The 24,387-nt window shown below is 41.3% G+C and overlaps 1 protein-coding gene across 1 annotated transcript; it reads right to left on the bottom strand.

Annotated features, from left to right (window-relative positions):
- Positions 1 to 1,687: 1,687 nt before the first annotated feature.
- On the bottom strand, positions 1,688 to 24,387 carry LOC100699844 (myelin protein zero-like protein 2). Its single transcript, XM_005454330.4, has 4 exons — positions 24,140 to 24,387; positions 7,349 to 7,518; positions 6,763 to 6,973; positions 1,688 to 4,687 (listed from the first exon to the last, which is right to left on the bottom strand). The coding sequence occupies exons 1-4, from the start codon at positions 24,192 to 24,194 to the stop codon at positions 4,512 to 4,514; spliced, it is 612 nt and encodes a 203-aa protein (XP_005454387.1). The 5' UTR covers positions 24,195 to 24,387; the 3' UTR covers positions 1,688 to 4,511.

Here is a 24,387-nt window from a genome sequence, read left to right as displayed (position 1 = left end):
GTCTCAGTTTCAGCTGAAATCTTCTCAGTCACAATGAAGGCTGTCCCTGCTCACTGACTCTCCGGTGGCTCCAGTGGACAAGAGGCCCGTTCTTCTGTTGTTAACACTGGATGGGGCTAATAAAGGTGATCTTAAATTGTCATGGGCCAGATGGTATATAGAAACCATCATCCATCAGGCAAAAAACAAAAACAAAAAAGCAAAAACATGAGAATCCTGCAGTCTTTTCATCAGCTGATTTACACTGAAAAGCTGGTAAAAAAAAAAAAAAAAGTTGAATCTGCTGCACTGGTTTGTGTATTTTAAAGGTTTTGCATACAGATGCACTTTCCTCAAGGCTGTCACAAGCAAGTACAACAACATTAGTCATAGCTGTACAAGCTGTACCTCTCACTGAGAATAAAGCTGACTCTCTGCCTTTAAAATAAATGTATTCATAACCAGTGAGTGTTTGTTTTTTTCTGCAACTCGCTGTGCATCTTTTCTGTGTGTGCACGCACACAAATTAGTGTCATTTAGTATGTTTCTACAACACTGTGCCAGGTACAGCCCACCTCTGGGTGTGGAATGCAGACTGTAAGGAGAAGGAGGAACGGAGCAAGACACGGCACAAGCAGGAAAAGGGAGTGAGTTCAGGAAAGGCACGAATAATTTCTTCAACATTTACTTTACTGTGCGCTCTCTGTAGAATATAGAGGTGTTTTCTGGGTGCGTGGCAATGCTGAACGCACTGTGAAAGACAATGGCTTGTTAAATGAGTCATGGGCGAGGAATGGCTAAGAGCACCTCTCTTGGGAGTTTAGTTCTCAAATAGGTAAGAAGGATGAATGCACAAAGGGTAGATACACAGAAATCAATCACCTCGGTCGCATACCATGTGTTTCCTTTCAATGACAGGAGAGGGGAGGGGTTAAGAACAACAGCTGCATTGAAAATTTAATGCGTCTCCCATCCTTCCCATCATGTTTCTGTTTGCCTGGCCGAATAGATTGATAGCACAGAGAGTGGTGTCATTAATTTGCCCAAAAGTGTTTGGGGTGTTGCATTCAAATTTGGTCAGTGAAGATAAATAATGCTTTAGAAAGTCAAAAATCAAGGTGTACATTATGTTATTTAAACATCCACAGCTGATCGTCATCATCATTATTATTATTATTATTGCTCTTTCTACTATGAAATATAATTATTTAACCTCCCCCCTTCCATTTTTAGTTAACCCTCCTGCAGACTTGCTCACACTGTTAAAGTCTGTCACTCAGTAACTAAAGCTGGCCAGACTTTGATCGGTGCTCACAAATGGACTGCCAAACACACACACAAACACACAAACAAATGTATAGAGTGACATATTTGTAGACGTGACCAATCAGAATTCAGCAAACAAACCCAGACTGAAGTGATAAAGGCAGGTATGAGCATACTGAACCTGCAAGGAATGAAACAGTGATTCAGGACATTAATGTTTACAGGTACAACAAGTGTAAAGCTCTCTAGACGCACAATAAACACGCAGCTGTAGATAATGCATTAAAGATAATAATGCATAATAAATGCTGGATAACAAGATTACTCTCTTACATAATAGATGACATATATCAAATCATACTGAGCTCTAAGTGAAGGTCCGCATGTCCGTGTCTTTTTTTGTGCAGTGAAACTGAATGTAGTCAAGAGTCAAGGGCCATGATTATTAGAAAATCTTCTCTTTTTTTATTATTTTCTTTAGAAAAGATCTATAACAAATACATAGAATGACACTTTTTTAAAACAACATGATAAAATATTTCTGGCTTTATCTACAAAAGAAGAAAATAACAATCTATAAACATAGTGCTCAATATTCAAATAGAAGTAAAAAGTCTGTCACACAAGGATGAAAGACAGGCAGCACAGTCATTTGTTAATAGACACGATGCATTCACAGGCGCATGGAGGGGAAAAAAACAGGCTCTCAAGGACATTTTTAAATCAAAAGGGTTTTCAGATCTGACTGTGCGCTCCCACACAACACTCAGGGCAGGTGTATGCGAAGCTGCTTGCTCATGGATCAGATATTTGGCCTTGCGAAATAATGGCAGCAATATTTATGCTTTGTTTCTCCATTTGATATGACACATTCTACGCATCTCTGTGTACTCGAGTAGGACAAAGCTACTCCTGACCGGTACTCGCAGGCCGGCGTCAGGATGGTGTGCCTAACCGACTGAAATGGAAGACCTCCTGTACATTATCTTTAATGACATTTAGCTTTAAAAAAATGCCACTGTGTGAAAGATTAGCCCACAGGTTGCAGAGATACTCTCCATTAAGACGATGAAAGAAAAAAAAGCCTCAGTGCAATAAAGATCTGCACATATGGCTGATCATCAGCAGTGGTGTCCTCCTCTTTCTGTCTAAATACAGTTCACGCCAATGTCTTTAGGGAAATTGATTGCTTGGTGCAGCTGATTTTGGTATTGACTTCCTACACGTAACAAGATCCACGTGTCACCCAGCAGACAGCTATTGATTAAGAATGGTCCCCTCTTCCCTTCAGGACAGAAGCCAAGACAGGTTCAGGGTTACTTCCACAAACCCTCCACTTTTACTCACATATTTCTCCTCACACATGAATATTTCCGGACTTGTTCAAGTAAAACGATTCTACTTTTGTTCTGTGCTCATTCAGCAGAAGCCTTGTTCTAACCTCTTGTGCTTGTTTGGAAAGTTTTCAAACTTTCAGTTTCCCTCACATATTTGTACAGAGTGCACATTTCCCCCTCAGCAGCAGCACTTTCTTCATCCAACCCCCGCTGGGCCCGATGGCGAGGACCGCAGGTACCGACTGGCATCCCTTCGTCGAACTTCCTGGTTGGCTCCGCGTCAGCGTCTCCTCCTCAATCTGAGTCGTCACCGCCATCATCGTCACCCGAGCTCGGGCCTTCTTCCTCAGAGGAGCTCGAGTCTCCAGTGCTTGGGTCTGAGATCATGCCGTCTGAACTGTCAATCTCTATGGAGGTCTCTGATAAGTAGAGGTGGACGGCCCTCGATGGGTGGCTGTGACAAACAGGCACACAGATATGCACACACAAGCAAACGGGGGAGACGAGGGGAACACGGCACATACAGACACAAGGGGATATGCATTCATGCATGACACATGTATAAATCATACATGTACACACCCACAAGTCACACACATTGAGGGGGTGGGGTCAAAGGACAAAGACAAGCAGACACAAACACAGCAGCAGGGACAGAGGGTTAGCATCAGCTAGGAATAATCTGTCCCAAATTAAGAGGAAAGGTTGGATGAACATCTCTCTCCCGTGAGCTCTGATTGGGTGAAATTATTTCCTTCTTATCCAACATATTTTTTTCAAGCAAGAGAGACACTTTGAATAAATCTGATCAGTGACAGCAAGAAGAACAAAACTTCCTCAACACCCTTTGATTTCACGGTGTGACGCATTACAGTAACACTGTATTTCAAAGGAATAAACAAATAATCATCGCACCTTTTACAGAGAGATCTGAAAACCCAAGAGAGAAGCAAAGAAAACTCCAGCGCCCAAGAAAAAAAGTGTATTTTTGACAAATTAGCTCATTGTTTGAAACAGACAGAAGACCATTAAAATGGTTCCAAAGAAAAGAATTTAGAGCTGATCATGTTAATGTTTCTGTGTTGTTATTGAATTTGTACAAAAGTGCTGGTTAAAAATGTCTGTTTCCAACAAAGCAGCTCACCAACAGATCTTGATTGTTTCAAAGCACCTCGGTTATATTACACCAGTCACAAAATCAGACTAACGACAACACAGGATGTCAGAGAAGTACAACAATTTCACTTCAGCAGTGGAACAAAACAAAACAGAATTGTAAACCAGCATCCTCCTGCAGCTTTACAAGAACCACGGAAGACTGACTCAGACAGCCAATATTAATGACTAATGAAATAACAGCTTTGTGTGGGTTTCACAATATTACCATCATGTGGTGATTAAAGGAATTCAACAGAAGCGCTTTCATTGTAGCATTGTTTCTATTGTTTGCTGAACTACTATAACAAACATGCGCTGTGGTGCATTGCTATGTAGGAGTTTAAAATGTATCAGTAGGGAAGTAAGCAACAGGAATACACCATTGTTCTAAGTTTACATCAAAAGTTTACTCCAAACAGGAAGTGTGTTTGGAAGCACATTTAGTCTAACAGGAAAAGATGACGCGATTAAACAGTCCTTTCTGAGAAAGGCGCGTGGTGATTCGCAGCAGTCTGGCTAAAAGGTCAGTGTCTACTGCTTTCTGCACAAAGGCACATTTTTCATTTTATGTCTGCTTTGTAAAAGCTGCCTCTTTGATTGGTCCAAATCTGTAGGATCCAAAGACTGCAGTTGGAGAGGAAGGAAGAAAGTGAATTGTCCGATAGGAAAAGAGCCGCAGGGAGGATCACAAGCCCTGATCCCCAGAGTTAGACTGAGAACTGGAGAGAAAGTGTGTGATTCTTCTTTTTTCTTTCCCTTTTGTCTCTTTTCTTACCACGCGGTGGGGTCTTTTCGCTCTTTGCGCGGGGCCTCCTCATTCCCTTCCAGCTCCCTTTGTCTCCTCCTCTTGCATCTCCTGCAGGATGCGATGATGAGGAGGAGGATGACTATGCCGGAGATGGCGGCTGCGATGGCAAATGCCAGCAGGAGAAGTCCAGAGAAAGAGGCTGAAAGTGATAGACAGGGATATTTATTTGAAAATAAACAACGCCCTCAGCTCAAAGGCACTTTAACTGTGCTTTTCCAATATGTGTCTCCTGTAAGATGGTATAAATACAAAAGCACTAGTAAGGCTACCAGGACAGCTTTAGAGACGACGAGGTAAGTAAGTCCACAACCTTGGTCGAAACTGAAACAAGTGCCTATCAGGTCATACCTGATTTAACTTTTGACGGTTGTCTCCTTGTAAAAGCACTCTGGAACTCCCCTTTTGATTATTTGCACATGTGCATCTGAGATTTCAGCAGACAACATTACTTTCTAGGTCAGTGGCAAAATCTTACTGAAACCAAGCAGCAGTGTGCACAAGTCGTTAAAAAAGGTCTCCTAGAGAACGACCAAAACATAGGACGTGGCATAATGCTAAACAAGGAGACAGTCTTGAAATGTAGAACAAACTTAAAAACAGGTACAGCCTTTGCTTTTTGTATGTGCAGTAGAGGAACTTCCTCGTGGTGCCAGTTCATTTCTGGCTGCCGATGATCACCTGACTTTTTCTCTAGAGTCACAATTACTTTGCAGAATTCGAGCTTGGTCTCCACAAACACCTGCCAAAACTTTGTGTTTTTCATGCTAAGGCTGTAAGATTAAATTTACTTCCCCTGTTATACTACGTCAGCATCCTAGCACTCACTCAGGTCTGCATACGTGACATCTCATAGCTGCTAGCACTGCTTTGTCTCATCTTGTTGACTGATTTTTTTCTGTGTTTAAATACTGATGCATAAAACACCAATCAGTCATAACATTATGACCACTGACGGGTAAAGTAAACACTGATTATCTCTTCATCGTGGCACTTGTTAGTGGGTGGGATATATTAGATGAACATTTAGTCCTTAAAGTTTATATGTGAGAAGCAGGAAAAATGGGCTAGTGTGAGGATTTGAGCGAGTGTGACAAGGGCAAACTTGTGATGGTCAGATAACTGAGTCAGAGCATTTCCAAAACTGCAGCTCTTGCGGGGTGTTCCCAGTCTGCAGTGGTCAGTACCTATCAAAAGTGGTCCAAGGAAGGAAGAGTGGTGAACCAACGACAGGGTCGTGGGAGGTCACTGATGCATGTGGTGAGTGAAGGCCGGCCCGTGTGCCCTGACCAACAGACGAGCTACTTTAGCTCAAAGTGCAGAAAAAGTTCATGGTGGTTCTGATAGAAAGGTGTCAGAAGATACAGAGCAGTGTAGTGTTTTGTGTGTGGGGCTGCATAGCTGCGGACCAGTCAGAGTGCCCCTGCTCCCCATGAAAGCACCAACAATGGGCACGTGAGCATCAGAACAGAAGTGCACAGCAATAAAGGGAGGTGGCCTGGGCTGATGAATCACACTTTCTTTTATATCATGTCGATGGTCTGGAGAACACCTGGCACCTGTTTTGGGCAATGTCCTGCGGGGAAACCTTGGGTTCTGCCATCCACGTGGCTGTTACTTTGACACGTACCACCTACCTAAGCATTTTTGCAGACCATGTACACACTTCCATGGAAGCAGTATTTCTTGATGACTGTGGCCTCTTTCAGCAGGGCGATGCACCAAAATGGTTGAGGAATGGTTTGAGGAGCACAACAATCAGTTTTAGGTGTTGACTTGGACTCCAAATTCTCCAGATCTTAATTCAATCGAGCATCTGTGGGATGTGCTGGACAAACAAGTCTGACCCCTGGAGGCCCCACCCTAAACTTACAGGACTTAAAGCTTCTGTTGCTAACGTCTTGGTGCTGGCTACCATAGCACACTGTCACCACCAGTCTCTTTTTTTCAAGGATATTATTACACTAACTTGAATTTATTTCTAATTGTTATGTATTATTATCTTTATTATTATTATTATTATTATTTGATAAAATTAATATTTATTTGTTTAACATTTCTAAACTTTTCAGGTGAATTGCACATTGTGTTTTTGCTGGTTTAACTTGCGTTGCCATCTAATATTTGACTTTCCACCAAAACATAAAATGTATAGCTAGAAACGTTGAATAAACGATGTATGAAGGAAAATGTTGGCTGAAAATTCAAACTACTGACCTGTTTCAACTACTCTCAGTTTAATTTCTCCATCCGGGCCGTGGACATCGGGTGGGTTCTTCACTTGGCAGATGTAAGTGCCGTTGTAGGTGAACTTGACCTCTCGAATTATGATGGAGGCATCACTGCCCATGATGTCACCAGCCCAGGAAATGCGCTTTCTGAAGAGTCCTTCTTGCGGAGGAAATGGTTTCCTTTGGTAGTAAAATACCTGCAAGAGAAATTTGTTGGTTACATTTAGGGTAACGATGGCAGGGAATAGTCAGAAGTTATCAGACTGAGTCTTCTGCTGCTGCTGCTGCTGCTGCTGCTGGAGAGTGAAGACATTTTCTTCCAGCAAAGAAAGGAAAATAAAAGCCCAGACTTGCCCAAATCTCCCGCTTCTTACTCTGTCTATTCTCAATATCCCCACACACAAGTATACAAACACTGGCTGCCTTGAATGCTCCACAGGGAGCCAGATGACTCACTGGTTCCTCTCTTACTTGGATGAGGGGGCGGATGCTCCTTGACACAATGAGGGAGGTTTCGTGGTCTGTTCTGAATTTTTTTTTCTTTGCAAAGACAAAGACACGCACACACTCACCGACTGCCTTGGGCCCCCCTTAAGTGGCCTGAAGGTCCACGTGATGACGACATCATCGGGTTTGATGGGAGACGAGCTCTCGAAGGTGCACCTCAGACGAACATCTGTCCCGTTGACCGCCTCAACCTCCTCAGATGTGTATATACGCATCCCGCTGACCTGCAGCATGCCTGCAACATGCGAGCATAAATTGCAGCAGCAGAATTAACACAGTGAGTGAAATCAATACATGCACACGCAGATGGTGGGTAAAATAATCTCTGGAATGCACAAGTAAAAAATACAACCCAATAGGTGTTGTACAAATTCACCCTCATCAGTAATTCCCTTCTTTTTGAGTGCATGCAGTGTACTCAGTGACCCTGCTTCTGCCTACGCAGTGCTGCTGCAAGAAAAATCACTAAGTTGTCACTGGAAATACACAGTAGCCTATATTAGATACTGAAATCTTTCAAGTGCTAAAAGTAGGAATTTACTAACGCACAGCTACGATCAGAAATGTGCTTCATCCCATCACATTTGCTGAAAGATTTCAGATCAGGAGCCAATTCTGTGACACTTTGTGAATAATAGCCAATTTGATCACTGCGACTGAGAGAAGCCTGAAAGTGAGAGCATGCAGTATATTAGGTGGATGTGGACCATGTCAGTCTTTACAGTACGATGGAGCTATTACACGTAAAATGGATGGACCTGAAGACCGGGGAGGGATATTGGCAACAATTTGGCTCCTCCATAATATGATGGATAGAGCTGCCCAGAGTCAATGCTGTTACACATTTACACCATGCGGAAACACATACACACACCAAGCATGCGGTGGGCCAGGAAGAGACGTGTTTAATGCTGACTTTCAGTCTGGCAGCCCATCAGCATGGCATAGGGAGCCAGCCGATTGTGTTTTCCCTCTCCCAGAGATCACAGACTCTGACGGCAGATCCTTGATAAAATAGTCTCCTGAGTATGTGTGTTTGTGTGAGTGCAGGTTTATATGGAAGTCTGTGTGCGGTTGTGTAGTTAAAGCCACCAGGACTATTTATAGAGAGAGCTCTATATTCTAAAAACAACAGGAGCCATGTCTAGTGATTGTCAAGTCCAAGAACACAGCAGACATCCTTCTGCAGGGCTAGCAGCTGCAGTGAGCTCAGGGTAGCCCAGACTTTTCCTATTGCCATTAGCACTGTCTCTCCATTTGAGGTCTCTACAGATTAAGCCAAACACTTGAAAAGAATCAGATGGCTTACGTCTGATGGAAAAGCCTTGAGTGTATCATACCTGGCCTTGATTTTAGTCATCAAAACATCAGAATGAAATAAGGAGACGTTATTAATCAGTTCATTAGTAAAATAAAAAAAAAAAGGCTGAACAGTAATTACATCTTTGTGACAGCATTAATTATTAAATATATGAATAATATATAATATAAAGATGGATTAAGCTGTCCTTTACAATGTAAAATCTCGGTTAAGTAATTTGAGGTGGCTGGTGAATATCAATATAAGGCTTCAGGCACAAAACATCAGCAGCATCAGCACAGAAATTAGAATAGTCTTGCAAAGCAGGCAAATTGAGCCATATTGTTACCGCTGGTTTATAATCACTGTGTGCATTAAGGCAGGAGCTTGCTGGGAAATGATCAGCGGGGGCTTAGTTCCTTGGGCAGTGTGTTTTGTTCCCTATCAGGCTGGAGAGAGTTTCCTGTGGGCCGGGATGAGACCAGACGGCCCCCTCGCAGCATTAAACAGACGAGCTTCTCTCTCCCTGACGGTGCTCTAACAGCCTAATGTGTTTTAAATGAGTCTGGTGAAACCTGGGAGTAATGTGTACGAGTGAATAGAGCAAGGCAGAAGATGCATTGCAAGAAATCTTGAACTTTCAGTGCTTTGTTGGATGCACTTCAGAGGCTGTAAGCCTTAATTCACCACCTTTCCACCTCTTTCCTTCCCATACTTGGCTGTGTATATAGGAGCAATGAATTAATGGAGAGAACTGGCTGTGTTTAGGACGTTCATTAGGTCAATAGCATCGGCACTGGCTGCATCAGCACAGCCGGTTAATGACTCCCTCTCGACGGCAGGTGTGTGGCCGTGTGCACTTCTTCAGTCCTGACACTTGAGTCCAGGCCACAAGGATGTCCAAGAAAAAGACAGGGAATAGCAGAATCGAGCAGGAGTTTGGTCCAAAATGAAATATCTAAAGACCTGCTCAATTTTGAGTGCTATGACTCCCTAATTTTAAGTTTTCATTGTCAGTGCTTGTGACAGTACAGATGACACCGCATGGCATGGTTTCAAATGTGTTTTCATCCCGGCATGGCGTTCCCATGGTCTACTCTACGAACCTGTTTCAGTGTGAAACCAACCAGTGGCTAAATTAAGGGAAAATGAAATAGAGCAGCAGGTCATCACATTTTAAGCATCACAAAAAACTATAAATATTACTGCTCAGTGTCATTCAAATGTCTGCTCATCTACATCTGAATTCCCTGTGAACGTGCTATCTTCTTATTTTGACTTGTTGAACAGAAGTCTTGCAATGGGGGCGTGTTGCTATCTCCAACATACTGTGATAAAGACTCAACGTGCTGGACATCCCTGAAGAAATGTTACGCTTTGCAACTGATGGAGCGGCTCCAATTCAGAAACGCTAAGTGACCTGATCAATCCTAACCACGAATCACAAGTCAGAACTGGCCGTCCATGATCCTGTAAAGCATGTTACAGAGGCAACGAGTCATTTCAGATGTTTGCCAGCTGTTCGGTTTTCTCTCAAAGTCTAAAAGCCTTTTTGTTTATCTTAGTAAATGGACCAGGGGTTGCCTCTTACCCTGTCTGGAGATTTGCAGAGATGTAACTGAAAGACAGGCAGCACACTATAGATGAGCCCTCACAGCAAACAGCAATAAAAGGAGGCCTTGTTTCAAAGTTCACATTTTCTTTCTTGAAAAAGTAGGAATATACTTTAGCTTTCTATTTAAGTATTCACTTATTTGGGCGGACAGCATAATGTGCTGTTGCAACTTGAGATTATGTCGTATTAAATATTTAAGTTGGCACGACTGATCAAATAGCACTATTGTTTAGTTCTGGCATGTTAAACTAGCAATAAACTGTTTATTTTGTTGTAAACTCCATTGATCCCCTGTGTCCACAAGATACAAAAGCACAAAACAAGACACTGAGAATATTGTGCAAATAGCTTCATTTCTTTTTAAAGGGGATGAAATATTCTTGCAAAAGCAGTGATTAAATTTTTAAATTCTACAAATGTTACACTGACAGCAGCAATAAATAATAATTAAGCTAACAAGCATCATAGTCCACTGTGGTTCCATGTGCTGGAATACAGTCCCCTGCTGAATTTGTAACTTTGCTGACTTGCAAAGTAATGAACAGTCTCTAATTTTTATGATAGTTTAAATTTAATGGAGATGGAGAGAGAATGTGAACCAAAACTCCAGAAGAAAAAAAACACATTACATCATTTCCATGTCATTGAGTGAAGTAAGTATTTGATTCCCAAACAAAGCATGACTTAGTACTGGCTGGAGAAACTCTTGCTGGCAAGAACAGTGGTGAGATGTTTCTTGTAGTTGGTCACCAGGTTTGCTCAGCAGGGATTTCGGTCCACTCCTCTTTACAGAAACTCTCTAAATCCTTTAGGCTTCTTGGCTGCTGCTTGGCCACTCAAACTTCAGTTCAATTCAATTAAATTTAATTTATACAGCGCCAAACACAACAACAGTTGCCTCAAGGCGCTTTATATTGTAAGGTAGACCCTACAATAATACATACAGAGGAAAACCCAACAATTATATGACTTGCTATGAGCAAACACTTTGGCGACAGTGGGAAGGAAAAACTCCCTTTTAACAGGAAGAAACCTCCAGCAGAACCAGGCTCAGGGAGGGGCAGCAGATAATCGCCCCTCCCTTAGCCTGAGCCTTCCCTCCAAAGATTTTCTAAAGGAGTGAGGTCTGGAGATGTGCTAGGTCACTACATGACCTTAATGTGCTTCTTTAGCCACTCCATTTTTTGCCTTGGTGTTATATTTTGAGTCACTGTCATGCTAGAAGACCCATCCATGACTCATCTTCAGTGTTCTGGCTGAGGGAAGGAGGAGGTTCTCTTCCGAGATTTTATGGTACATGCCCCCATTCGGGAGTGAAATCAGAAAAGTATTAAGGTCTCCACTTCTGTGTTTGACTGTGGGGATGGTGTTCTTTGGCTCATACTCAGCATTTGTCTTCTTCCAAACAAAGAAACATCTTGAATTTAGTTTCATCTGAATACAGCACTTTCTCCCAAACCTTCTCTGAAGCACTTAGATGTTCACTGGCAAACCTAACACGGGCCTGCACATGTGCCTTCATAAACAAGTCCATTAAAGTGTAATGTGTTATCAGTGGTGTTCTTGATGTCTATTGTCACAGCTGTTCTCCAGTGGACTTTTGAGAGGATCCACCATCTTTCTCATAATCTCAAGATCTTGGCTGGAGCTCCAGATCGAGGCCGATTGATGGTAATTTTATACTTCTTGCATTTCCAAATAATCTCACCAATAGTTGTCACATTCTACTAAGCTTCTTGCTGATGGTCATGTAGCCCATTACAGCCTTGTGCAGGTCTGCAATCTTGTCCTTAGACCGCTCTTTGGTGTTGCCCTCAGTGGTGGAAAGGTTGGAACAGACGCAGATGATTCTGTGTCAGGTGGGCTTTATATACAAGGTCTCAAGTATCTGTAATTGACTGATTGTAATCAGTATCAATGACATGCAAATCAATTTATAACTTTCATCTAATGTTTTTCTGAACTTTTGGTTCATATTCAGTCATGTCCAATAAAATGGAACTACCATAAAAAATGATAGACTAAACATTTCTTTGGAAGCTTGCAAAGTTACAAATTCAGCAGGAGAAGAAATAATTATTTCCTCCACTCTATGGCAATTATACGACCAGCACAGAGAAGAAGAACCAGAGAAGAAAGGGGGTAAATCTCTACTTAGAAGTCAGTACTCACAGCTAAACTCTTTTATTTTCACATCCGAGAAGTGACAGAGGACCTGGAAGATTAGCAGAGTAAAAGTGCAGTGCCTGTGCTCCTCTACCAAATTGTTTAAAAGCTTACACTGAAATGATTCATCGTGCTTCAAATGCGAGCAGAGGAAGCAGGTCCTCCGGGCCATAACACCTCATTTCACATTTCTACCCTCAACCAAGTCTATTTTCGAGTACATGAATTTAAATAAGTGTTACTAATCTCTTTTCGAGCAACAAAAGTAAGCGCTTTCAACTGTGCCGTCCTTTTGACGCACGCAGAGCTGATTAAGAATTAAGGTTAATTAGGCCTTTTTAGGGTTATGTACAGTGCCTCCAATAGTAATTTGTCCCCATAGCTAGAAGTGTGTGATCACTATTTAATTTGCCATTAGCAGACACTAATTGCTGAGGGGGACACATGCCATTACATGAGTAAAGACATTACCAGTGTTGAATGGACCCATTTGGAGAAAGAAACAAGAAATAAGCAAGGGCTTCAGTGACGAAGCATAGGAGTGACTTATTAGTGCATAGATGGAGCTAGAGATTAACCATGTTATTCTACACAATTGCAGTCTGTAAGGATTAGATAAGATAATGATGTTTGTTTGCTTGTATGTCCACTTGTCTCCTCCAGCATAAGTTTCTGTCCAATCTTGGTTGCTCAACTGTTTATGTCTGAACATCCTGTCCAGCCAATGCCGACCACACCCAGCAAGCAGAGACAGAGAGAGGGCTTTCACAGCTTGTTAAGTTGGAGCTATGTAGACTACGGAAGAGGGCATGGGAAGATTACAGGCAAATTGATTTGTCCTAATTGTGTTTATGTGCAGCTTGCTACTTTTTTCTTTTATTTGTGTGATTTTTTTGCATATTTTTTTTAGTCTTTGCAGGCAGAATGCAAAACTTTCATGTAGAAATGACACATTTTATCTAGAAAGAGTTGGATTCCTTTGCAGAAGTCTCTTAAATTGTCAGGATGACAAAAAAACACAATATTTAAAAAAAAATCCCACAACCTTTTTTTTTTTTCTACTTGGAAATATTAAATACTGTGAAGCATCTGAATGACATCAATTACATTATTCACTGGTAATTAAAACAGACCAAATTAGAGTCTTTGTGTGAAATGTGTCTGTTTGATTGCTTAAACCCGACGCCGTTACAGCTTAAATGAAAGACTTTCCCACATGGGATTTCCCGGCAGGTCAAAGTCTTATCTCACCCAGACTTCTGGAGAAAGTACATATGTGCATGCGTGTGTCCTTGTGCATATTTTTGTTGATGTAAACGCCAGCTGTTCGTGTTCCTGAATCAATACAGTATCGGATACAGCTAGGATCATAAAATATTGCCTTTCATTGTTGAGTGGATATCGACCTGTGTGCGTTCTCTGGGTTAAGCCCAAGGGCCCATCTGTTGGCACAAGTCCACATGCACACACACACACATTCACACACACACTTCATTAGCTGTACTGGTGTTGGCGCAACTCCAGAATATCTATCAATATCCCTTATATATCACAATAAAATGAACTTGCTGAACCTTTAATGCACTTTATTCTACCTGTCAACACTGCTCGGTACAAACTGCTCTGGCCCACTCTTCTGTCTGCAGCCGGAGAGGGTAAGTACTTTCATCTACTGTAATAATAATCAAACCGAGTCCTCTTGACTGCGATTGGTTTTGCTTGGCTTGGCGGTCATCCCGAGACTCTATAAAGTCTTGCAAAGACACAGAAAAAATATTAAGTGCTTTCTGACCTGCATGTATGTATTTCAACCGGTGGCAGTGAGTGCAGGCATGTTTTAGAGTGCACAGCCTCATTCAAGGACGCTTCAGTGGTGCTTTTAATCTCACATTGCCAGACATGCAGGTATGTGTGGAATGAAATAGTTGGCAGGAATCACTTTTATTCTGCAAAAGTTTAAAAATATTCTGGTTTTGGTATTCTAAAACTTTATTTTGTGCATGGTAATGCACTGGTTGTTCCAGGTGCTATGCAGAGGTTAGCAGGCCTATTTCTACACGGAGCTGTCTGCTGTCACTTAGAAGCAGCACCCAGAATATGTGGAGCCACCAGAATGTGGGGTTTCTTTATGTTTCAACTGTTGTTGGTGCTTTCATTTGGCCCCAGCTGTGAAGAAGACCAAAGTCATACCATAACAAGAACTTCTTTGCAGTGAAGAAAAACTGAGTGTGCAAAACAATAGTTGTCCTTTGTGGTCACTGTTTGAGGTTACTGCATGTCCTTTGTTGACCTTTCTGGCCTTTTAAAACCAATTTAAAACAGTCAGAATATCAGAAGTTCCTGCAGTTTGAGCTTTACCACAATCTGTTTCTCATCATAGAGAAAGAATTACATAAACAGGGTTCCTTAGCAACCATTAGTCACTAAGGAAGAAAACAAATTGAGGACTTTTTATCAGTACTTCACTAATAACTCCTGAGCCAAGGCTATAAAATCAATAATGATTATTGACTAAAGAACCATCTGGGAGAAACTATCTCAGTAGTTAATGACTACTGCATAATAATCTGTGAATCTGACTCCCCATTTTCATCTTAAAATGACAATATGTACTTTTTCATTACCGATTACATCATTATTTTTTTTAATTATTCTTTTTGTGTTGCTTCGAGCTGTTGATTCACATTTAATCAAGTTACTATGAAATAATGAAGCCCTACCGAGTGAATACTGAGCAACCAGCAAATATGAAGTTTCACTTTAGTTGAAAAGGTTAATTAGATTATCCCGAGGAAATAAGGACGCACTGAGAGTGACGCATCACTATGAAGGATCTGTTCCCAGGCTGGTTTTTTCGTTAGTTATCAATGTTATTTACGTTTTTTTACCTTTGGAAGATAAAACTGAAGTATTTTTATTATCCAGTTTAAAAAAATGCCATCTCATAGAGTTCTGCCAAGGCTGCAAATCACGTCCTGCACAACATATTCTTCACTCACTTGCTTTCCTACTTCCTCAACTGACCTTTCTCCCACTCGTCGGTAAACCTTAGCTAACCAAGAGACAGGCAAACAAGCTAAGACCTCTGCTGACTGCAATATTTTACTTCGGTTACCAACAGCTGTACTTCCACAGCTTACACATTTCCAGGCCGTTCTGGGTGTGTGTCACGCTGCAGAAAGGCAATGCTGCGTGGCATATAGAGCTCTTATCACAGCTCCTCAGCAAACCTTCTCTGTTGGGCTTTGGAGTTTGTTGATGCAGTTGCTCATAAATATGCATCTTTCTAAACAGCAAGGGGAACAGAGCTAGTTTTAAAAAAAAGACGAAGACACCATTGATTAGATGGTAAAGTATATCCACTATTGTATTTCCAGGCAGCTGTGAGTCACTGTGTAAGGGGTATTTTCTGCCAACCTGCATTACAATTTGCAAAGAGGACGTTAGGTCTTTTAGGGATGCAACACTGCAGGAGAAATCGAGCAGCTGACACAACTCTCCGAATCAGGAAATTGGTTTCATTACATTATTTCCTCGTTGTGCGTGTTTGTGCCTTTCCTCTCCTCATTATGGCTCAGAAACAAAACGGAGCGCCGGAGGAAACTTGATTCTCTGTTACGCCGGTTTTGGAGGAAACACTTAGGACAGGAGCAAACACACAAAGAGCTCAGTGGATTACAAAGAGCCTCTTCTCTTCTTTGTAAGATGTTTCACAAGCCCAGGTTAGTTTTCCCTGGTTTTAACAAGGCCTCACTTTCATGGGGGGCTGGACTGAGGGCTGGGAATAGCAGGTTCAGGTAACAGTGTGTTCACAGAGGAGGGGGACACAGAGTTGAGTGTTGACTGGTGTAATGAGAGGGAACCCCTGAATGAACACAACTTTGTTTGAGATACTGACGTGTATGCTTTCTTTATACAATTCATTTTTATTTATATAGCCCAAAATCACAACAGTGGCCTCAAGGTGCTTTATATTGTAACCCCTTCAATCAAATAACCCCCTTTGAGCAAGCACTCGGTGACAGCGGGAAGGAAAAATTCCCTTTTAACAGGAAGAAACCTCCAGCAAAACCAGGCTCAGGGAGGGGCAGCAAAGTGCCGAAACCCGATGGGGGTGAAGACAAAAGACACGCTGTAAAAAAGAGTCAGAGATTAATACAACTTTCCATTTACCCATGAATGTCTGGCCTTTTTGGGGTGGCTGTTTTTGTTGTTTTGTTGCACAGGTCTTCTATAAGTGATCTTTATACTTTGCACTGTTTTACAAAAGTTACGGCGGCCCTGAGAGTTCAAGCGCACTGCAACTTTAGAAAACCAGTAAATAGAAAAATGTGGCTCACAAAGCTCACACAACTTGAACATAAAACAACAGAAGAATGAAAAAAACAAATGAGTGTGTTTTGGGGGAGACAATAATGTGAGACACCAGCTCCAGAAGTAACCCAAACGCCCCCAAAGAAGCAGAGGATTTGTCCGTGTTGTGAGGCAGAAAAATATCCAAGGTATGCTGTATTTTAATCACACGGTCCATATAATCGTTTATTACATGTTACCTGTTAGCCTGACACTTCCAAAGCTGTTCAGTCACATTAATTTCTCCCCCAAAACACGTGAATATTTGTGTATCAAACTATCACATAGTTCTGTTCTCCTCCGGTGTCCACACCTTTGGCCATGCTGTGTCTGTTAAGACATGAGGTCACTCTGAGGTGTCTCTTCTCTCCCGTCCATATTTAGGTCTGAAAATTAAAGCCAATGCTGAACCGCTTGGGGTCATTCTTTCTAGTAACCACCAGGGGGCTGCACTAAAGGGACAGCACAGAAGTCAATGAAAAAATGGCCCTACATCTTTCCTGATTTATGACCTTTCCTAAGGGGTTTATGATCTCAATCACTAGTGTCAAGTCTTTTTTAAGGACAGCATGCTGCTCAGTTAGTTAATTATGGTCCCATTTACCGTGAAATTGCTAATAAAGCTGGGTGTGCTATAGGGCTTGGCTTCATGAACACTCAGTGTCCTATTCTGTCAAAAAAAAACGAGTTTAATAGCCAAAATGTTCAACTTAAAGCTTCATAAATTCCAATAAAACCCAGTAGTTACTGTTTTGTTGGTGTGGTCTATTCTTTGTATACAGTCTATGACCCTGCCGCTTATTCTTAATAAAGCTGAAATGTAAAATTAATTATTAACAAGACATGACAAGCTTAAAAGCTTTTATTAATTTACTTTGGAGAGCTGTTTCTTGTTTATAGGAAGACAAAGAAAAATATTTCTCTCAATAAAAAGTCACAAATTTTGTCACTGCAATTTTTTTTTCTTATTGTGATTTGAACTCTTTAGACATGAACTATGCACAACTAATGTGTCTGAGTACACTTAAAGGTCATTCCAAGCAGGGACCAAGCATCAATCTCTTTTTGAACACTTTCTTCCTCGTCTTCTCTCTCCCACTCCCCCTACTTCCTCCTGGCCAATTGTAATTCATCAGGCGACGGTGTTCAGAGGAAACGTGAAGTGGGTGAGTGAGGATAAGAGTTTAATCCATCAAACCTCTTCCACTCCCACCGCGCGGCTGACTCAACAGCTTCTCCTCGGGATTACAAACTCCTGAGGGGTTGAGGGTGAGGGGGGTCCAATGAGCGCACTTCGAGCCAGCTCACCCACAGCCCTCGGGCTTCTCTTGGACACAGTCCAACCCTCTATAGACAGCCTCTGCCTCACATATTTACTATGCAGCAAAAAAGATGTGGGTTTTGCGTGGTATGAGTCAGACTGGATGTGGTCTTGCTGTGGCTTTCACCTGTGCCCCCCCGCCTCCCCGAGCAGATAAATAAGTGAGGCAGTGACAATTTATACACAGATCAGAGACCAAAGTGTGGAGGAGGTGCAGGCCTTTGCTCTCAGCTGGCTGCCTTAAAGGGGAACGGGCCAATTTTACAAATAGAGATCGCTTTACTTCAGAGAGAGGAAAGAGCTACTCTGTGAAAAGAGTTACATAACGTGGTCTGGCTCTGTCTGGCTTTTTTGAAGGAATACTATGTAACTCAAGATGCAAGAAACAAAACATGGTTTCTGTAAAATGGAAAGTTGGATTTTAAAAAAGCAGTTAGACACACTTGCTTAGTTCTAATGCTGGTTTGTTTCTTAAGTCGGTCTAACAGAGTCTCACCGCATTTAATCAAAGATTCATGTTCACTGTTTCTTTTTTGTGAACAAGCACACAGGCAAAAGTTGCTATTTCATAAAAAACTAATTGTATCAGTTACTGTTTCGATTTTTACTCAGAATTCACTGAAGAAGCTAAAGTTTAAATCCTAAAGGCAAAGGGTCTTTTTCTCTGGTATCACTTTTACACAGAGGTTATGTTTTCAGATACTGTTTGGGCAGTTTTAAGGAAAAGTAACATCTGAATTCTGTCCCCACAAATACACTGAATCTGTTCATCTCTTTACATTCTTTTTTTTTTTTTTTTTTTTTTTTTTTTTAATTTGTTCATTTCAGGCACAACAATAAAGTTGAACATAAAGTGCACAAAAAACAAAAACAAACAACAAAATGTACCTGAAAAGGAGTGGGATGAAGAAAACTTATTATTCTGCCTCGACTTTGAGCTCAGTATGACACAGTGTCTTCCAGTGATTTGGCTCATGTGATGTTGTGGACTGATACTGTGAGGTCAGTTCACAGACTTTGTGGTTCTACGGTTACAAAAGGTTTTAGAATTAGGAATTATACGCTGTCATTTGTTCAGCAGAAGTTACAAAGTTTGCAGGAATCCCATTTTTCTCTCCAGTGGGATTTGAGCCTATCATGGGTAGTCCAAGTTTCAGACTTGGGGTGAAAAATGTTGGAAAACAGGGTCTAAAAAAGTGGGGCCAAATCCTGCCACACGAATCCCTTGCCTTCTTTTCTCATTTTCATTCTCATTAGTTTAAATTGTGATTACAGCACAAAAGCTTACAGCTGCTTCTGTATACACTGAAAAACTTAGCAGCCAACACACAAAAGTCAGAAGCTAAACAATGGAAAGGAAAATAAGGCAAAGTAACTCTCTCAGCTGGTGAAATACTATCGTCTATAGTTTAGTATTTTTTAATTAGTTTTTCTTAAATTTCATTTTGACTTTTTGTTTCTAATTCAGTTTAGCTTCAGTAAGTCTCCAAAGTTCATTTTCTTCATTCAGTTACATTTTTATTGTTTGAAAATGTTTAGTTTTTAATACTTTCAGCCTTTTTAATTATTATTGAAGTCAATTCAGTTTAATTCAATTTCTTTTATACAGCTCTAAATCACAACAACAGCCTCGAGGTGCTTAAAGATCCTACAATAATACAACAGAGAAAACCCCGACATTCATATGAACCCCTATGAGCAAGTGCTTTAGTGACAGTGGGACGGAAAAACTCCTGTTTAACAACAAGAAACCTCAGCAGAACCAGGCTCACGGAGAGGCGGCGATCTGCCGAGACCGGTTGGGGTGAGGTGGGGTGGGGTGCATGACATATGTCACAGGGAAGAATCAGGAAAATCAGCGCAGGCATTACAGTAAAATCACAGCAGTTTTCTTTTTGAAAGCAGCTGACGCTCTGCCTTCTAGATCCCACAGTCTCGATAAACACTTCAATCAGCGCCTCATCGGGCAAGTTGTTAAAATGTTTTTACCAAACCAGCAGATGGGTCATTCTGCTCAGTCGTCTCCAGTTTGTATTAAATTGTTATGGTACAAAGTTTGAACATTTATAATGATTATAACTTCATATATTAAATACTTTTGAAGATTTTTTAAAATGTTTGTCGGCCTACTTTCAGGCTATTCTTTGCACAATGAAATCTGAGAACATTAATGTCTTGTAAAGTATTAAAGATAAAAGAAATTCTCCCAAAATGAATCTGAATCTGTAATTTGGGACAGATACAATAAAAAATGTCTGAGTATTGGCTAGCTCAAATATTGTTATGAAGTCCAGCACTCCCACAAAGTCCTATATTTGATTATACACTAATAAAAAAAAAACTTGATATTGCAAAAGACAACTAGTGACAATTTCTTAATAGTACACAGTTGGATTTCAAAATGATGTAAAATAAAACATGTAAAAGACTTTTCAACATCAAAGTTTTAGTGACAAAAACAAGGAAACATCACAAGCTGCAACACAAAAACAAAAATATAAGTACACTGTCCATAATTCCAAGTTTCCAGTTGGTAATGGAATTATAACTCAGACAATCATTTTATTAAATATATGTGTAATTTGTCAGTGTAAAATTGGGTCACTCCATCTCAAATCAGCCAATTTTTGCAACATTTTTTGCCCAATTAGTTTTTATTTTAATTAACTGAATGTTGTTTCTCACATATAGTGTGAATTTTTAGCTTATTTTTAGTTAACTATAATCACCTTGGTCATTACTCCTCTGTTTTGAGTCACAAACAGTTCAACTTAACAATAACTTAAGCGATAAAAATTCTCAAGGTCCTCCTCCCCGTAGATAAGATGGCTACGAAAGAGCTGCTGATATTCTGTGGAAACTGTCGAGTTATGTCATGCTGCAAACGTACTGGGGTGGGTTGTTTGAACTTGTACATGTGCGTGTTTAAAGTAACTCTAAACATCTTTGGGAATGATTGGCCAGCCAACAACTGAGTGCATGGAAGAAAAGTGACTACACAAGCCAAAAAGCCACTCTCACAAACATACGGGCTTTGCATTTGCACGAGACGCAGCAACTCAAATGCTCCCTGCACCCAGATAAAAGCATTTCAAACCCCTGCTTCCATCTGGAGCCGAACACCGTCTCTTGACATAAGCGCGGGGAGCGCCTTGCCGTCATCGTCAAACATTTTTCACTATTGCCTCTAAACCCTCTGTGTTGGGGATTGGTGCGCCCTTGCATACAAACTCGTCATGTCAACTTAACACACCCCTCCGAGGTAATTCCAATGCACCACAAAGGCCAGGCGTCCCTCTAGGTGTGTCAACACAGCACGGCAAGTCAAAAAAACCACAGTCACACTTTGTTATGTTGACCTATTATTAATATTGTTGTGGTGAGATTAGAGACCCGGTGGCAGGGAGATAACTGTTACATCCCAGTCAACAGAGCCAAAAGAAGCTGCTCCTCTACTGTCAACAAGGCAAAGCTAAGAAAAAGCCTAAACAATCACTGTTTATACAGCCCAGCCTGGTAAGTCCCAATCGCCAGCAGCCATTTGTTCGCATGTCTGTGCGTCTGTATGTGTGTTAAACCTGTAAGTCGGGACAGGCTGACACACGTTAGCGTGTCAGTGTTTCATGTGTGGAGGATCATGTTTAAGAAAGAAAAGAACAATTGAAACAAAGCGAGAACAACAGAAACAAAAAGAGACGTACAGTAAGCAGAAGGGGATGGAAAAAATGTTCAGTTGGCTGTCTTTATTTGGACGATGAAAAGGAAAAATGAGAGAAATCTGGTCTAAGTGTTTGTTTTTGCTCTGTTTTTTTCTTCTTCTTCTTCTCAGCTGGCAGTGAGTACATGTAACTGAGTTATTGCTCTGCTGGCTTTGAAGCCAAGTGGTCAGACGTGGGGGAGAAAAAATATGCCCCAAACTAAACCCCCACTTTCATAACAAATGGATGAATAATGCAAAAGTACTGAACAATTTAAACAGGCCCTGTCTATTCTCTGTGACATGTCTTACAAATTGGAAATTTCCAGAGGAAGTCTGGTCACTGTAAGATTACGGTTCAAATCCCGCTTTCTCCTTTAAGACATTTAATCAGCACAAAAGAAGAGAGTAATGTGGGGCTTTTAAGAAATGGCATGCCAAACCGCTACTGCTACAGATAACAGCAGCAACTGCTGTTATTTTCACTTCATTTCCTGTTTCCTGTATTTATGTATATCATTAACTATTTAATTTCTTTATAAAAGAAAAAAAGGTCCGTTGAAAAATGTGTTTCAATCGATGCTGGATTACCTCCGAGGCCTGTGCTGCACAACAGGTCAAACAGACTGCAGTTTAACATTTTGATTTGACAGCTTACAGGGGAAAAGCTCTTTGTGTTTAAACTTTTGAGAGTGGACGCTCTGTTTTTATTCAGTTTGAATCTACTCTAACACCCTCCACCTCCATCACAAAGCAGGAAAACACAAGAGCTTTCCACAAAGCACAAGTGCACTACTGAAATAAAAATTAATCCAAATTTGATAAGGATCACACTAGCTGAAGAAAATGAGCAACAAAAGAAACCCCATTGCTCTTAAATATGTCTTGATTTAAATTGTGATTTACTGAACTTAAAAATAAGAAATCCTGCCAACACACACTTTTGAAAAAACACACACAGCAGGAGTTCATTACGGTTTCTGAGCCGTGAAGGATTTTTAACACTTGGTGACAGTGATGTTTAGCAGCAGAAGTGTGATTGTTCTCTTTGTTTCATCCTAAATCCCATAAAAACTGACTTTTTTGTTTGCAGCAAGTCTATTTGCAGGCTTTGATCGCACGTTGACAGGCATTTGCCGTTGAGAGAGAAACATCCCCATTTATTTTGCATAGAGGACTGCATATTTTATACCATACATGGCTTGCAAAAATGTTGCGCTGGCTTGTTTTGTCATGCCTGCCCTTTTTTTTAAAGGCAATGGTAGTGATTACAGCACAAAACGCTCGAGAACTGAGGTGCTGCTGAGCCATAATCAGTTCCAACATGCTCCTCTTCATCCACATGCTGTTATTTGAGGATCCGTTCCTCTGCATCCACGCGTCCTCCTGCTCCGTCAGTGTCAGCCTGTGCTGTGACTGATCTGCAGGCACATGCTCATTGTAAACATAAGCAGCTTGCCACTACAGTGAATCCCTACATGGTGCTTTGGCAGTGGATGGACATGTTCAATCAATATAATCCACTTAACTGGGATGGACAGAGATTACTTCAAGGTTAAAGCAACCTGGCTTCTTGTGAATGAATTGCCACTGATTGATGGGCCAACTGATGCTATTAAAACATGTTCCATTAGTCGTGCCAAAGCAGTGATTAGATGTCGGCTGGAACTTTTTTTAAAGGTGGATAAGATCTATGATTGTTCATTTCCCTGTGCATCTGACAAGTTGTTATGATCCAAATCCATATCCTGAACACCAGCCCCCCTTCTCTTACTCCCCCTCTCTTAACGGGAAGCAGGTGGACTTATCTGAGGCCAGCGGGCCACTTCACAGTCTCTGTGAATGTAAGCACGTTATTAGACAGGAAAGGAGTTTGCGTGAAACCACAAACACAATGGGTTCAATGTCGGTAATTGCTATTAAACTATTATCTTGTCTGGAATGGGCCCCACTATGGGTATTGTAAAGCCTTTACAGGAATTCTTAAGTGACCCACCCAGTGCCACTGTGCCAAGTTCCCCACTTCCCAGTGACGCAAGACACCGATTTGAGATGGAGGTTAAAGTTCCCTGGGGAGCATTAAGTAAAAGCCAGGCAATCTGCGTTTTTACTCTGAAGCTGTTATTATTGGAAGCTCTCTTTAAGGGTCAACCCAGATATATGACACTGTGCAAACTTTTGGAAAGCACCGACGCAAAAATATACGCGCAAATTGCCAGAGAAACCAGGCGTAAGTGTCCTGGTATGAATATAAAACAGCGTGTTATTGTATAACTTTTAAAATATTAACATACATTTTTTTTAAAAACATAAAAAAAATAAATTGATATATCACAAAAAATATGTCAAACGGCAACTCCCATTAAACCAAAATCACCGTTTCACTCAAATGATCCGCTCTCACCTGACGCTGCGAGTCCAGACAGGACGGTGAACACATAGAGCCCCTTTACGCACATTGGATGGACGGTAAGAAAGCGACCGGTGGCGGCCAACCGAACCACAGAGACGCGATGCAAATCTGTGGCAAATCTGTGGAAGCCCTCTGGAGAGGGACTGAATCGTGAAGTCGCGGTGATTCCTCGCCTGCTCCTCGTCTCTCCAAAGACGCGTCCCAACTGGCCGCTGCCCTCTCACAGTTCATTTTTAGCA

This window comes from Oreochromis niloticus, linkage group LG14 (assembly GCF_001858045.2).
Source record: "Oreochromis niloticus isolate F11D_XX linkage group LG14, O_niloticus_UMD_NMBU, whole genome shotgun sequence".
Classification (NCBI taxonomy): domain Eukaryota; kingdom Metazoa; phylum Chordata; class Actinopteri; order Cichliformes; family Cichlidae; genus Oreochromis; species Oreochromis niloticus.
Note: the sequence above shows the minus strand (reverse complement) of the source record. Positions and strands in the feature narration are given on the sequence as shown.